The sequence below is a fragment of the Lethenteron reissneri genome, chromosome 4 (assembly GCF_015708825.2).
Source record: "Lethenteron reissneri isolate LAM-NWPU_2019-01 chromosome 4, ASM1570882v1, whole genome shotgun sequence".
In the NCBI taxonomy this organism is placed as follows: Eukaryota; Metazoa; Chordata; class Hyperoartia; order Petromyzontiformes; family Petromyzontidae; genus Lethenteron; species Lethenteron reissneri.
The window spans coordinates 6,242,417-6,257,605 of record NC_083782.1 but is presented as its reverse complement, the minus strand read 5'-3'; the positions used below and the strand labels follow the sequence as shown (position 1 = coordinate 6,257,605).

The following is a 15,189-nucleotide window of genomic DNA, read 5'->3' as shown; positions in this document are numbered from 1 at the left end:
GACCCCGCCCCTTGCGTTAACCAATCGACGCACACCTGCCCGCGAGACCACGCCCACATTTATCACATGCCACCACCCACGCGTTTCGCCCCGCCCCTCCCCTTTGCGTTAACCAATCAACGCACACCTGCCCGCGAGACCACGCCCACATTTATCACATGCCACCACCCACCCACGCGTTTCGCCCCGCCCCGTCCCTTTGCATTAACCAATCAACGCACACCTACCCCGCGAGACCACGCCCACATCTATCACATGCCACCACCCACGCGTTTCGCCCCGCCCCGCCCTTTGCCTTAACCAATCAACGCACACCTACCCCGCGAGACCACGCCCATATCTATCACATGCCACCACCCACGCATTTCGCCCCGCCCCGTCCCTTTGCATTAACCAATCAACGCACACCTGCCCGCGAGACCACGCCCACATTTGCGACGACATGCCCCGCCCCCCACACCACCGTAAAGTTCCCGCCCTCCACCGACACCTGGCCGAGTTGCCCCCTCCCCTCATCCCCCACAACCTGCACACGTGACCAGAAACTTGGCCCAGCAACTCCCGCCTCTGCCTCTCGCGAACATCTTCGGGGGGCTCCGCGAACCCCCCTTCCCCCCCCCCCGTGTCACCGCTTACCCCCTACGGGGATCAGCGGCGGGGACCCCGGATTGAAGGGGACCCCCCATTCCCCCAGGAGTTTATGGGGACCAGGCTTCGCGTTCGTTTTCTTCCCTCAGGTGAGGCGGCGGAGAGAGGCCGCGGAGGGTTTTGTTGTTGTTGTGGTTGTTGTTGTTGTGGTTGTTGTTGTTGTTGTCGCGCGCCTGATGAAGGACCCGTGGGCCGAAACGTCGTCGAGTGTTTTTTTTTTCGTTTTTGTTTCGTGCGCCCGCCGTGTCGAAGGCTGTGTCCAGCCGGACAGTGCCAATGTTTTGTGTTTTTGGCTTCATCGCGGTGATTATCGCTGATAATCGCGATAATCGCGATAATCGTAACGACTCCTTCGGCAAAGACATGTCGCGATTGTATATCACCGTTGCCCCTAAATGTTTCATTTCCACACTAAACTTGTTGCGATGTAACCGACTCGGATTGATTGCAGTGTAGCTCGGTTTTAAACGCGCGTACAGCACGTGACATTTGAACTTGTTCGGCTATGGGGCCGTCCATAAGTGACGTCACGCGATTTTGTAGGATTTTTGACCCCCCCCCCCCCCACTTCGTCACACGGCGTCACAAAGTCAGACCCCCCCTCTCAAATGACGTCACAAAGCTCTGCCCCCCCCCAAAAAAACATGCTTCAAATCGCTTTAAACTATTGTCATTGTAGTGCGTATTTAATGTGGCGCTGCACTCTGATGTTGTAGGAGAAAACATTTATTAAAAAGTCTATTTAATTAAGTAGAACGTGTTGTCTATATTTATTTAAAGTTGCGCATTTTGATGCGACGTCACATTTCTCACCCCCCCCTCGTCACACATCGTCACAAATGTCTGCCCCCCCCCCTAGGTGCGTGACGTCATTTATGACGGCCCCTATATCGGGTGGTGGAGGGTCTTAACGGCACACTTTTTGACAGATAATTACGTGGCCAAATCCCTCCTCCAAAAAAAAAATCCATTATGAATGTGTAGTTAGAATTGTACATACATAGCTATTATCCAATACATAATTACTTTGCAAATACTCTTAGGTTTTTTCGGTAAAGTCACGTAGGTAAAAATAAAAAATAATAGAAATGATAATTTATTATTTCATTTCTATTATAATTTCTATATTTTTATTTTTTCCTACGTGACTTTACCGAAAAAACCTAAGAGTATGAATCCTTGCAGTCACGAAAGCTTCAAATCTACTTTGCTAATGTTTTTTTGGAGCAATTGTAATTGATTATAAAACTGCATAATATTCATGGTTCCTGTCATAATTTAATTGTTTATTGTGTAACTGACAGCATTTGCTTGGTGATCGTTTTGGACCGCTCGAAAACCACGTTCGGGACCGTCCATAAATGACGTCACGCACCTAAGGGGGTGGGGGGGCTGTCAGACATTTGTGACGACGTGGGAGGGGGGGATTTGAGAAATGTGACGTCACATCAAAATGCGCAACTTTAAATAAATATAGACAACACGTTCTACTTAATTAAATAGACTTTTAAACACATTTTTCTCCTACAACATCAGAGTGCAGCGCCACATTAAATACAGGTGGTGGGTTCGATCCAGACCCTGACTCCTGTATATTTGGAGTTTGTGTCTCTCCCCATGGTTGTATGAATTTATCTCCGGATCAACATGCATTTAGAGTATTTGACTGCTATAAATTCCACGCGATAAGCCACTGCTTTGCACTATAATTTCTATTCAGGTCGCTTCTGAAAAAGACCTCTATAGCTCAGTGGGCCTTACCTGGTAAAATAAAAAACTCGTTTAGTTTTCAATATTTTTTTGTTTTTCTCAATACCAGACCTGCTTGCCTCCTTCCGTTAACGAATGTCGCCACTGCATGTGTTTGGCAGGGCAGAGTGGGGCGCAGACGGGGACCGAGGGGGCAGTTTGGCGACAACCAGGGTCGTCGTCACATCACGGTGTCCAAAATCCCAACCAGTTTCACCAGGACCTCAAGGACCACAAGACACATCGCATCCCGTCTGCCAGGGGAACCTCCAGTAACGTACGTATGTGTATGTTGAACCTCTTTCAACATCGTACGTTGACAGCCGTGCTCATTGGAGGTGCGGGGGAAGGACAACATAGCCCACACTTTGTTTACACGCCACGCGTGGGGGACATACCTCAGTGAGATGAACCGAGGTCAGATTTTTTTTGGGCAGAAAAATATATTTTGCTGGCCGGGTTGAAGCCCAGACTGTGGATGGAGTGAAATTCATTTGAAACTACAATCTTAAACTGCATTGCATGAATGACCTGTGGCCACATTAGGCTTTATATTCCATCGCTCAGTCACTTTGAATGAGATGAACGTTATTATTTAAGGGTATTCCAGTAACAACAACACAGTGCAAAAAAAAACCGATGCAGACAAAATACAAAATTATGCAGGACAACCACCAGATTTTTTAATAGTAATTTACCATTCTTTCTCAGTCCTGTCGGTCATGGGGGTTATTTGACCATACTTCAGCATGCTGGCCAGAGCCAGTTTATTAAAGGATTTTGGGGGTGGGTGGGTGGGAGGTGGGGTTACCAGGACCAGTTTGATATCAAACGTCTCTAATGTCAACTATGACCTGGAATTGAATTGAGGTTACTTGGTCCATAGTGCAGTGTGAGAACCATTGCACCACTGTGTTATTAGGTGATTGCTAAATTTAGCTGTGAGGTTGCCAACATTTTTTTTCCGCCGTAGGTCTTTATAGCGTTTACCGTTGCAGGTCGATGTCGACATCATCCGACCATTCGACCGAGTTGAGTCAACCTTGGCATTCCACCTTTTAGCCAGCACCAGAAGAGGCCGTCCTCCACAATGTGGACGTTTGTTTGGTGGGCACCACCGCGGTCACGTGCGAGTAGGGGTGACGTGCTCACTAGCATGCCTGCCAAATCGTTGTGCCAAGCCAGCGTGCCAATTTCGACAGTAGCCACACACTAGTTTTATTAGGCAAGACCCAGACAATCCAGCCAGCTGGGGTCAATGGGTCATACATAGCTCGTCTTTGGTGTCATAGGTTTGCGTTTCCTTACGGTCAGAGCGCGCGCCACCTACACAAGAATGACGTCGCCCAAGTGCGGTAAATTGACTCGTGAACAAGTGAAGTTTACGGGACTGCTTTGGCAGTGATGCACAAGAACATATCTAATGAAATGAATCACAAAAAGCTCCTTTCTGTCCCCACTCCTTCCTCCAAAGTATTGATGTTACCCGGAATGTCAGCCTTTTATTTTCGCGTTGCAAAGAAATGCAGTGCGAATGAGTAGTTCGGTGAGATTTGTTCAGGGAATGTCACACAAAGATGTGCGGAGGCTTTTGTAAATGACACATTCACACGTAGGTCAACGACGTAACCGGTTCTCAGTTTCTCCCTGAATGTTTTCTCAGTTGCTGGTGGACTTCGAGCAGGCACTTGACTAGCAGCCACAGCCGTAGTGACTTTACCGAAAGAACCAAACAGTATAGGTAGTCCCCCACTTACGACGGAGATGCGTTACGACGACCCCATCGTAAGTCGAAAATATCGTAGGTCGAAGATGGCCTAGCCTACCCAGGAGTCTTAAAGAATGGTGATAATTTAGCAAAACAAAGCAATTTACAGTACCGTACTGTATAAACTATATACTGTATGTATTTATTAATTACAATACTGTATTGCACAGTAAAATTTTAAGTAAAAAACAAGGTACATTTTTGGCCTACCTACAATTTTGTCATCGATATCGCCATCGTAAGATCGAAATATCGTAAGTCGGATCATCGTAACTCGGGGACTACCTGTATAGGTATAATAGATGTGGTGTGCCGATTGCGACATATTGTTTTGGTCTCACTGGTAGGCTGGAGGCATTCGATCAGTAACCACAGCCATAACGAGAGTTCTGATGTAATGTAATAATTTAAGAAATGCAAAATGATGATTGAAGCATCTCTAGCACGATAAATTTTGCGTGCCAGGTGCGGAAATATGCTCTGGCTTGCTGACCCAGACGTCCTTGGCTGAAGTTATCCCGATAATAATGATGCGTAGATTAATGTTGTATTCTTTAAATGTGCCCGTAAGGGGTAACGTTTTTCTCTTTGTACGTGTTGTGTGCAATGGCTTCACGTCACGTCTGCGATGCACATTTAGACACCTTTCCAGTTAAAATTTTAAGTTTATTTTGTTTAACCGGGTGAGAACTGAAGGGATCTGGATAGTCTCATTTGTCATTAGCCTGCCGACAGGCACGGATGATTGCTGCTGTGTGTGATCCCAATTGAGTAATTTGTCGTGTCATTTTTGAATTTGTAAAATGCGGACGCCAGCACACAGAATCAGAAGTGTATTTCTCGAGCTGTTTCTCGAGTAAAGCCCATCGAGCTAAAAGATTAATTTTCAAGGGGTGATCTTGGCTGGCAGCCAACCTCACAGCATTCCACAATTACAGGTGTAAAAAAAACGAGACCAATTATATGGCACAATTACATTCACACTTAACCTTGGCCTACTCTTGCGAGTGACTTCAGGGGATCTTTAACATCCACTCTGAGCGAAGCAGACGGCGCGTAGTTTCATTATTACTGCGGTTATTACACACTGTAGTATTAATCATGGTGGCCGCTGGATTTGAACTGTGAACGTCTGCAACGAGCGGCGAACGCGCTGCCGCTAGGCCGCGTGTGTCGGGGTGTGCAGTAGACGTGCGCTGACATGTGCACTTGAGAGAGTACGTTCGGCATGTGTTAAAAAGTGTTGCGTTCAGGCGTTGCGTTGAGGAGCTGCGTCAGGGTACGTGATGTGGCATTGGGTGTGGCGTGCAGCGACATCTTCCCAGCGGCGAGCGAGCGAGGCAAGACCCTGACGCTCGTCGGCTTGTCCCGCCAGCGCCGCACAAGCACCAACACGGGGACAGTCTGCAGAAACCGGTGGAGAACCGTGACCGCCGGTACAAGGAAGGTCTGCGTGAGCTAGTGCATTACAAGGACGGGCACAAGGAGAGTCTACAGAAACCAGAATACAATAAGGACAGGTATAAAGAAAGTGCTTACAGGCCAACGGATGACAAGGAGCGACACAAGGAAAGTGTGTATAAGCCAGTGTATAACAAGGACAGGCATAAGGAGAGTGTGCACATGGCAATACAGAATAAGGAGAGTGTCCCGAAACCAGTGTATGATAAGAACCAGAATAAGGAAATGCTGTACAAGCCAGTATATCATAAGGACCGGTACAAGAGGAATATGGACAGATCGGTATATCATAAGGACCGGTATAAGGAAAGTGTAGACAAGCCAGTACATCATAAAGAAATTCTGTATAAGCCGGTACATCATAAAGACGTGAATAAAGAAAGTCTGTACAAGCCAGTACACCAGCTAGTGCATAACAGGGACCGGTCTACAGACAGCCCCGTTGACAAAACTCAGAGGGCAGCCAAGGAAAGGGGCGACAGCCCGAATCACACGACCGTGCAGAGGCAAGAAAGGCCGAGTTTGCAAAAACCGAGTTTTGAGAAGTGGGACCCGTTCCGACCGAGACGGACGAGGCAAGTGCATCCCGACGGCAGCCACAGCTGCAGTGTGGTCACACCGGGGTCTGGAGCGAAGGGGCCTCATCGAGGGGTCAAGGGGACCCGCGGGACAGAGGGGGTCCGCGGGGCAAAGGAGCCGGCAGGGTGCGCCCTGTCGAAACGGTCACAGGAGGAGTACGCGTGGCTCACGGAGCGATTGGGCGAGCAGGGAAAGGTGAGGGCTCCCGCTCCCATCACTGCTCCCCGATTTGTGAAAGAAACTGTGGCCCACCACTTTCACCATTGCCCACTCACACCTGGACCGCAGCCATCTGCATCACCACCACCCACTCACATCTGAACCACTACCACCACTCACACTCACCTGCACTACTACCAACAACAACGACAACCGCCATTCGCCACAAAGTGGCGGTGACGTCACCACGACGCTTGTGGCAGGCTATGTGCACCTTGAGGCCACGTGAAGTGTCGAACGCCCGCTGGCAGGAGGTCACGGGGCAGACCCAGGTGCCACGGGTCGACTGACTGAGATGACTGGCTGATGCACTACCACCTGTACCACCACCCACTCACACCTGCACTTCCACCCCCAACCTGCACTATCACCTGTACCACCACCTGTACCACCACCCACTCACCTGTACCACCACCTGTACCACCACTCACTCACACCTGTACCACCACCTGTACCACCACCTGTATCACCATCTACTCACACCTGTACCACCACCTGTACCACCACCTGTACCACCACCTGCTCACACCTGCACCACCTCTGCACAGCTGCACTATGACCTGTACCACTACCCACTCAAACTTGCATCCCTTCCCCCCCCCCCACGTGGGTTTCATTGCAGTAGGAGTTACTAAGATTATGCCTCTGGTTCCACAGAAATGCCGGGCATATTCGGGGCGTTGCTCGCAGGTTGAGCACAGCACTGAAGCTGCCAGGTGAGTACGTGTGTGTGACTGTGTGTGACTGTGTGTGTGACTGTGTGTGACTGTGTGTGTGACTGTGTGTGTGCGCGCGGTAGGGCAGCAGTTTGCATGCTGTGGTACGAACCTGGCGAGCGGAGTTCGATTCTTGCTCACGGCCAACACCGGTGACGATTTTCTGAACCGGTCATGGGCCTCCCCTAGGTCGACTCAGCCTCATATGAGTACCTGGTGTGGTGTGTAAGCATCGCCGCTGGGGAGACAAAGACAGTCGGACTTGGTGCTGGCCACCCACCCCCTCATGTGCCGTGCCAACCTTCATTGGTGCCCCAACAGTCTGTTAAGGCTATAAGGGGGATCTTTGTGTGGCGCGCCTCAAGGTGTACCTAGTCTGGCACAAGCGCCTTGGTGACACCACTGCCACTTAGTGGCAGCGGTGGTGGTTCTTGTTGTGACTTTGTTGTTGTGACTGTGTGTGTGAATATACGTGGGGAACGGTGGCGCATGCTTAGCGCGTGCTGTGCTACAACCCCGCGACCCATGTTCGATACTCACTGCCAACAATCGGTGACGAATATCTGAAGCGGTCCTGAGCCTCTCCTAGGTCCACTCCACCTTAAATGAGTACCTGGTGCGATGGGTAAACATAAGCATTGGTGGAAACGAAGGTAGCGGAGAGAGGTTTTGGACATGCCACCCCCTCGTGCGCCGTGCTGGCCTTAACAGTCTGTAAAGGCTGTCCGGGGCGATCTTTGTTTTATCGTAGGTTTGAGGAGATGGCTGAACAAGCAACGCGGCTGCAGGTGCTACTGGAGATGGCGCAGAGGCAGGGGGCACCGCCCCCCACACACACCCTCACGCGCGAGACTCTGCACGTGCCCAGGTTCCGCACACACCCCAAGAAACACCCGCAACATCCAGCCTCCCCACCAACACACGCCACAACACCCCACAACATCCAGCCACCCACCAACACGCACCACCACACTCCACAACTCCCAGTCACCCACCAACACGCACCACCACACTCCACAACTCCCAGTCACCCACCAACACGCACCACCACACTCCACAACACCCAGCCACCCACCAACACGCACCAACACACTCCACAACTCCCAGTCACCCACCAACACGCACCACCACACTCCACAACTCCCAGCCACCCACCAACATGCACCACCACACTCCACAACACCCAGCCACCCACCAACACGCACCACCACACTCCACAACTCCCAGTCACCCACCAACACGCACCACCACACTCCACAACTCCCAGCCACCCACCAACATGCACCACCACACTCCACAACACCCAGCCACCCACCAACACGCACCAACACACTCCACAACTCCCAGTCACCCACCAACACGCACCACCACACTCCACAACTCCCAGCCACCCACCAACATGCACCACCACACTCCACAACACCCAGCCACCCACCAACACGCACCACCTCACTCCACAACACCCAGCCACCAGCCACATAATACAACGCTCAGCCACCCACTAATACACACCACACACAACGCTCAGCCACCCACTAATACACACCACACACAACGCTCAGCCACCCACCAATACACACCACACACAGCGCTCAGCCACCCACTAATACACACCACACACAACGCTCAGCCACCCACTAATACACACCACACACAGCGCTCAGCCACCCACTAATACACACCACACACAACGCTCAGCCACCCACTAATACACACCACACACAACGCTCAGCCACCCACTAATACACACCACACACAACGCTCAGCCACCCACTAATACACACCACACACAACGCTCAGCCACCCACCAATACACACGTGTTCTGCGTGACTGACCCGCCGACTGGCTGGCGGCATGTTGTCTAGTGGCTGAAACACGATATTGAGGATTTTTTAAGTAGCTGGGCGGTACAAAATTACAACCAAATATTTGAGAGTTAAAAAGCACGTTTTCACTGATTCAATTTACATAATGTAAATACCAAAATTGAGTCGTGCAACACGCCCAGTTTCGGAGATCGGATGGCAGACGGAATATAGTTAACGACGGAACGGAGGCCCACGGAGGGAGGCATGGAGGGAAGGGAGGTAGAAAAAAAAACTAAAATTGTGGCACGAGATGAGAAGATTTGGATGGAGATGACAAGAAATGTTTAAGAGTAGAAGACATTCAGGCAAGGAATTTTCCCAGCAGTGGGATGTTAACGGCCAGGACAGACGAACGGCAAGAAAGAAAAGGCGGCTGACGTGAGCTCACAGATGTGGTTACCGCGCTGCACACGCAAAATTACTGTTTGTCTATCATTTACCGGCAACCCAGCTGTGGTTTGGCGCTCCGTGCAGCTGTAGCGTTTGAGGCTGGTGCAAACTCTACGCAGCAAATGGCGCCCACAACAACGTTGAACCTTTTACGTTATTTCCTTCCTTCCGACGGCATTTGAAAGGCAGCGGACCGAGCTGTTTGCTGCCTGTTGAGTTTGGAAAGCCATTTAACGGTGTCTGGGTCGGCCAGATGGATTGCGTTTGTACCTCCCGCAAAAGTATGTGTGTGTTTGTGTGGGGAACGTTAGTACGGTGCTTAGCACGTGCGCTGCGCTAGGAAGCCGGAGTCCTGAGTTCGATTCCCGCTTGTGGCCACCAACACTAGTGACAATTATCTAAACCTTTCCTGGGCGGTCGACTCTGCGGTGTTTAAACATTGCCACTGGCCACCCTCCTTCTCGTGTGTAGTGCCAGCCTTCATAGGTTCTTGCTAACAGCACTTGCCCCAATAGACAGTTGCAGGCTACACGGGGGATATTTGTCGGTGATGATGGGAGCGATGGCGTTCACACTTTACCGCGGTCATAATTGGATGCACGTAGACTCGTACAGAGGCCCATGCAGTCTCGGCAGTAATTTTCTATCAAGGGCCTGGAAATTGATGCAAGGGGCAGATCGTGTAACAAGCTGGCAACAGATGTTTTAGGGGCTCTTTTGACCCCCACTGATTATGAAAATTGCTGTTGCCAAGCCAGATTTTTAGCCTGAAGCCTGATTTTTTGGCCTGAGTTGAAGATGGTCACCGAATCAATAGACTGTGTCACGGGTTCGAATTTGACTTGAAATGTCAAAACTTTTAAGCGAGTTATCAACGTGAAAAAAACCTAAGTATGTATGCTTTAAAACTATATATGTGTCCCAAAAGATGCAAATGTGAGCTTTTCAAAGTGTCAGCTTACCAACTGATAAAAGCTCTTTGGAGCTAACAAATTCAAGTTCCTCGGATGTCCCTCAAATTTTTTCTTCAAATATTTTTCCAGCTCGGATTGGCAAGGCCCAACGTTGCCTAACTCAACCTGAAATGAGTACCTCCTGTGGTGTGAGTAAATATTGGCAGTGGGGGGAGAACAAAGGTGGTCGTGCTTGTTCCTTACCACATCACCCTCCCTCGTGCTCGCCAACAGCACTTGACCCAGCAGCCTCTTGCAGGTTACCTGTGCCCTCTTTGTCTTCGTACACGTAAGTGTGCATCCGTATGTTGGTGTGTGCCACAAGGTATAACACGTGACCCCCCCCCCCCCCCCCCCCTGTGCGTAGGGTCAACCCTGACCTGGCTGCTGGTGACCTCTTGGTGACCGTGTTCCGGGGTCACGACCTTTGCCCCCCCTCCACTCCAGGTGAGGACGCAATGACGCGGGCGTGCGGGGCTTGCCTGTCTACCAAAGACAAAGATCTCCTGTATAACCATAACAGACTGGCGGGACAAGTGCTGTTAGCGAGCACCCATGAAAGTCGGCACGGCATGCACAAAGGTGGTGGGTGGCCAGCACTACGCCCGGCCGCCTTTGTCTCCCTAGCGGTGATGATTTTACACACCGTACCAGGTACTCATTTGAGACTGAGTCGACCTAGAAGAGAGCCAAGACCGATTCATATAATCGTCACTGGCGGTGTTGGCATTGAGCGGGAATAGAACTCGGGTCGCCTGGTTCATAGCGCCGCGCTCCCACCGTACACCTGGTGACCCACGACCCACACAAAAAAGGAACGGCTGGGATGCATGTGTAATGACTGACTTGGAGACATAACTTCTTGGAGGCAGCTTTTTATTTAAACACCGTGCACACTTTGTTATACACACCCTACACTTACATACTGTCTCTCGCTGAAACGCAACTCTACACTGGTTGCCAGCCTACACACAACGCTAGCCGTCTGACACTGATGGCGCTGAACTAAGACAACTACGTCCAGCAGCGCAATATCAAGTGGAGACGATGGCGACGATCTTCAGCAGCAACGACGATGAGAATCCCACTCCAAACGACAGCCCCGAGGTCCCCTCCCGGGGGGGGGGGGCCCTCTTATACTGGGGGGCGTGGCCTGGCTCCGCCCCTGGCCAACGCCCCCTTCTGGAACCTACTAGCGGGTCTCGACGTGTCCCTTCCGTAACCTTTCCCCGAGATCCCTCTCTGGTCTATCACGTGGCCTGCTGTCAGTCAGGGCTGCTGTAAGCTGCAGATCCCCTTCCCAGCCAGCAGCCGGCGCTGTTCTACTTGGTGACCAATTCTACGTCACTACACATGCTTGCAATTGCGCTGAGAGACGGGAAGACGCAACTCGTGGAGCTGAGAACGTGAGCAAAGTTCGAGACGGGAGTTGAAGAATGAGTAGCAACCAAGTGCCAGTACACGCCCAGCGAGAGAGAGAGAGGACGTCTACTGCGGAGGTGGAGCAATGAAATTGGCTCGTCGAGGGTGCTAGGCGGATTATTACTAAGCGAGGTTATGAGAGATCACTGCTTGGGGGCACAGCCATCATCCGGCAGTGGTTTTTTTCACGCCCCGAATGATGATGATGATGGTGAACTATAGATTATAAACGTGTATTTTACTGACGTTTTGTGATGATATATAACTCTTGATTTAGGCGAGGTCACTTGCCATGCTTAGGTCTTCTCTAAAGACTCATTTGTTTCGCCTGCCCGACACTTCCCATGTATGACCCATTGGTCTCTGGACTTTGTATTGATTATATTTCTTAATTCTTGGTTCTTTCGGTCAAGTCACGTAGAAGGGAAACAATAAAATAATACAAATATAAAACAATAAAATTCTCACGACGTTTCGACTGCAACACAAGCAATCATCATCAGGTGTGAAAAACACAGCAAGAAAATGATTGTTTAATATTTTTATTATTTTATTATTTCCCTTCTCCGTGACTTTACCGAAAGAACCAAGAATATGAATCCCTGCAGTCACGAAACCTTTAAATCAAAGTTTATTTCTTAACTTCGTGCGTGGTGCACTGAGATCCCTGGATGAATTGCGCCTTGTAAATGTAAATGATGATTATGTTTTTCCAATGAGTATTGTGTCACCTTGTGTTGTGTCTCGCTGTCCATTTTCACCTGTGTTATTACGCACGTTGAATCCTCCTCTAACTCTTTACCGATTGCGCCTCGTTAAGATTGCGTGTCATTACGCTGTAGGCAATGAGTGTTCTCACCGTGGCGATCCGCTTCGTATTTGTGCGTGTGTCGAACACTCTGTACCGATTGTCACGTGTCGTCGTCCTGCGTGGCGTGTCATCGCTCGTGTCGTTGCGTCTTGTCGACACGTGTTGCCATGCCCCGCGTATTGCGTGTGTACACTGTGTGTGTGCTCATTGTCACCCCCCCCCCCATACCACGTGTGCAACCAGGTGTGGCGAAGCATGGACTGCACGCATTCGTAAAAATCGAGGTGCCCCTGCCATGCCCGGTGAGTGCCGACACCCCCCAGACTTAACGAAAACTGAACAATTCAAAAAATGTTACTCGGTAAGGCCCACGAAGCTGTTAGCTTATTTTTCAAAAGTGACCTGGCCGCTAATGATAGCTCAACGAAGTGGACATTTTTCTAGCAGCCAAATACTCTGAACGCGCGATGTCGATTCTACATGTGGAGGGAAAAACAAGAGGACCTGGAGAAAAATCCACGCGACATGCAAACTCTCAATATACAGCACGCGTCGGCTTCGAGGTCGGACCCAATACCTAGTGTGCATACCGCTCACCAAGCCCAGCGTCATTCGCATTTAAAATGTTTTTATTTATTAATCCAGGAAAGCCACGCTGGAGTCGTAAGACTCTTTTTTTAAAATCCTTTATATTAAGTTCGCTTGCTTGCTTGCTTGCGTGCTTGCTTGCTTAGGACCGTGCAAATCTTTCGGTCGTTTTTTAACCCACTTCCCGTGATCCAATCGTGCTGACATTTTCCACACAGACTCGTTGTGCCAGACAATTATTGTTCGTGAAAAAAAATTCCCAAAATTTTACACTTTTTAGGCAAAAAAATGTATTTTACATATATTCAAATATAGCTCATTCATGGCTTTGGCTGAACGTCAGAGTGTAAGAGCCCAGAGCGTAACCCCTCCAAAGGCTGTGGCGGAGTAGCGCAGTTGGTAGAGCCCTCGCTTCCCATGCCAAAGGTCGCGGGATCGATCCCCGCGTCCTCCACAGGCGAATATATTTTTAAATCCTTTATATTAAGTTTGCTTGTGTGCTTAGGACCGTGCAAATCTTTCGCTCGTTTTTTAACCCACTTCCCGTGATCCAATCGAGCTGACATTTTCCACACAGACTCGTTGTGTGTGACAATTAATTTTCGTGAAAAAAAAATCCAAAATTTTACACTGTTTAGGGAAAACAAATTAAATATTTAATTACCAATTGCTTAATGGTGGCAGACAATCATCTGACCCATAGGTGGCAGCCATCTCAAGCCAGAGGACGAGAGGACTCTAGCCGCCACGCATATAAAGGATTTATAGTGAAAAACTTTGTTTTTACGGGTTTACTTGTTCAGGGTCCTGCTGCTGCTGCTTCATTGTTTTTTGTTGTTGATGTTTTAGGCTAATTAATAGCGAGTTCTGTTTGTTATTTATGTGGGGACGAAACCAGAGCACCCGGAGAAAACCCGCACCTTGCGCCAGGAGGGGGGGGCAACGCTCTATCCCCGTATAGATGAAATAAACAGGGCGATAAGTCCATTTGCTTTACCGCCTTCTCTTGGCGAGCCAGCATACGGCTTCCTCCTCGACGCCCATAGGAAGGGAGTTTCGCGATAACATTTGTGTGGTGATCCACCAGCCGCCGCTGCCACCTTCACCAAGCCGCCACGTGTAGCCGCCAGCGCCCGACATGTTTGGATCATCTTCACGAGCTTTATCTTGACCCCCTGTTGCAGCCAGGTAGACGGCGCTAGTACGACAGCGAATCCGAGCCTTTAGTTCAGAGGTCGCAAACGGGTTTTGATTCCTTACCCGTACCCGTACCCGTACCCGGCCGCACCAGGGTCGCAAACGGGTACCCGTACCCTTCCCCGTCCACGGGTACCCGTACGCTACCCGTACCCGTACCCTACCCGAAATGAGTGACAAACGGTTACTCACCGGTGACTCACGGCTTACCCGTACCCGTACCCGGCCGCACCAGGGTCGCAAACGGTTACCCGTACCCGGCCGGGTATGGATAGCCAGGTATCGGGTAGGGTACGGGTATCGGGTACCCGGTTGCGACCTCTGCTTTAGTTGGAAAAACGTGAAGAGGTTGGCGGCAGCCTGTACGTACGTACGTATGTTGAAATTATTTCGCGCCGTACGTAGCCAACCGTGCCAATCTCAAGTTCTAGATTTGAAGCTTCACTCACTTGATACAGTAAATCTAGCTGTGACGGTCCCACCTCATGACGGAGACTTGTGTTGCCTCCGAAACGTTGTGATTCATAATTCTATTTCTATTATTATTTCAATTATTTGAACTTTTTATTATTTATTTTTACCTACGTGACTTTACGGGAAAAAAAACCTAAGAGTAACAATCTCAAGTTGCCGGCGAAGGACGTCAAAAGGAATGAGCTTAACCCGGTGACGCTCGCGAATGTTTTCTTTGGATGCAGAAGGCGTCCCAGAGGGAGAAGACGGGCACGCAGAGCGGCACGTGCCCAGGTCAGTCGCCACCCCCCCCCCCCCCTCTCTGCTGCTGGGTTTGGTGTCTGTCTGTCTGTCGTCTGTGGGTGA

The 15,189-nt window shown here is 50.1% G+C and overlaps 1 protein-coding gene across 1 annotated transcript in view; it reads left to right on the top strand.

The window, feature by feature from the left end:
* Positions 1-547: 547 nt before the first annotated feature.
* LOC133349483 (coiled-coil and C2 domain-containing protein 1A-like) overlaps positions 548-15,189 on the top strand; it is a 29,006-nt gene continuing 14,364 nt past the window's right edge. The window contains exons 1-8 of the mRNA XM_061562981.1: positions 548-737; positions 2,520-2,674; positions 5,477-6,400; positions 7,082-7,140; positions 7,892-8,008; positions 10,720-10,799; positions 12,829-12,887; positions 15,069-15,117. Of these exons, the coding sequence (XP_061418965.1) occupies positions 701-737; positions 2,520-2,674; positions 5,477-6,400; positions 7,082-7,140; positions 7,892-8,008; positions 10,720-10,799; positions 12,829-12,887; positions 15,069-15,117 (1,480 nt within the window). The 5' untranslated portion in view covers positions 548-700. The remainder of the gene's footprint in view (positions 738-2,519; positions 2,675-5,476; positions 6,401-7,081; positions 7,141-7,891; positions 8,009-10,719; positions 10,800-12,828; positions 12,888-15,068; positions 15,118-15,189) is intronic.